General features: G+C 58.4%; 1 protein-coding gene across 1 annotated transcript in view; it reads left to right on the plus strand.

The window, feature by feature from the left end:
- Nucleotides 1-1314, plus strand: part of EMH_0054720 (uncharacterized protein) — a gene marked incomplete at both ends in the record, with an annotated part of 4381 nt that overhangs the window by 2492 nt on the left and 575 nt on the right. The window contains one exon of the mRNA XM_013497146.1: nt 6-1312. Within this exon, the coding sequence (XP_013352600.1) occupies nt 6-1312 (1307 nt within the window). The remainder of the gene's footprint in view (nt 1-5; nt 1313-1314) is intronic.

A 1314-nucleotide genomic window follows, 5' to 3' on the forward strand; every position in this document is an offset into this window, starting at 1 on the left:
TTCAGCAGTGGCAGAAGGACTTCACTGCACTAGCAGCAGCACCAGGGTCAGCAGCAGCATCAGCTGCTGCTGCTGATACAGCAGCAGCAGCAGCTGATGCTGCTGCTGCTGCAACAAAACTATCGCAGCTAGAAGCAGCAGAAACTGCACCAAACAAAGATGACTCTGCACGGTGCGAAGCCTTCTTCTTCAAGGAAGCAGCACAAGTGCTGCAGCAGCTGCAGCTGCTATCCAGTCTCACGCAGGAGGCAGCAGCACTTGCTGCTGAAGATCCCTCTACATATAAGAGAGCAGAACCAGCAGCAGCAGCAGCACCAGCAGCAGCAGCAGCAGCAGCAGCGCCAGAAAGGGCAGCAGCAACAGCTTCTCATGTGTCTGCGTCAAGCAACCCGTTTCCGGGTAGTGGTTCTGGGGCACCGACTGCAGCAGCAGCAGCAGCAGAAGCAGCAGCAGCAGCAGCAGATATGGAGCCTTTAACAGTATTCAATGTAAAGAGGTGGCTGCGATGCTTCTGCAGCATTGCTGCAGATGTTGTCTATACACTTGAGCGGTACCAGGAGCAGCCGCAGCTGCTGGACCCCCATCTCCCTCAGCAGCTAGAAGTAGTAGTGCAGCCTATCAGGAGCAACCTGCTGCTGCTGACGCAGCAAGCACAGCAGCAGCAGCAGCAGCAGCAAGAGCAGCAGCAGCAGCAGCAGGGGGACAATTTAGTTCGTTGCAGGTGGGCAGCTGCGGTTACTTGCTGCTGCGTTCGTGTGCTGCTGCACCTGGTGTACATACACTGCAAGGTGAGGGGAACCAAGGCCATTCGCTCGCTGCTGCCGCAGGAGCCGGAGCTGCTGGAGCAGGTGTTAGCTGCTGCAGATGCCCTGCAGCAGCAGCAGCAACAGCAGCAGCAGCAGCAGCAAGAGCAGCAGGAGCAGCAGCAGGAGGAGGTCCAGCCGGAGCAACATCCGAGTAGCGACGAACCCCTTGCAGGAGCTGCACAAGAAGCAGCAGCAGCAGCAGCAGCAGCAGCAGCAGCAGAAGCAACTGCTGCTGCAGTTTGTATGAACAGCGCGCCGCTATGGAGCTGTGTCTTCTCCCTCTTCGCTTGGCTTTCGTTGCTGGTGCTGGCCCCCTTTAGTTTGCTGTCTCTTGACTCTAACAGCAGCACAAACCAGCAGCAGCAGCAGCAGCAGCAGCAGCAGCAGCAGCAGCAACAGCAGCAGCAGGAGCAGCAGCAGCAGGAGGAGACAGAGGCGCTGCAGCAGCAGCAGGAAGAAGAGGAGCAGCTGCAGCTGGCAGCAGCAGCAGATGCACCCCTGGGGCTGC

This window comes from Eimeria mitis, genomic scaffold (assembly GCF_000499745.2).
Source record: "Eimeria mitis Houghton genomic scaffold, Emh_scaff2498, whole genome shotgun sequence".
In the NCBI taxonomy this organism is placed as follows: domain Eukaryota; phylum Apicomplexa; class Conoidasida; order Eucoccidiorida; family Eimeriidae; genus Eimeria; species Eimeria mitis.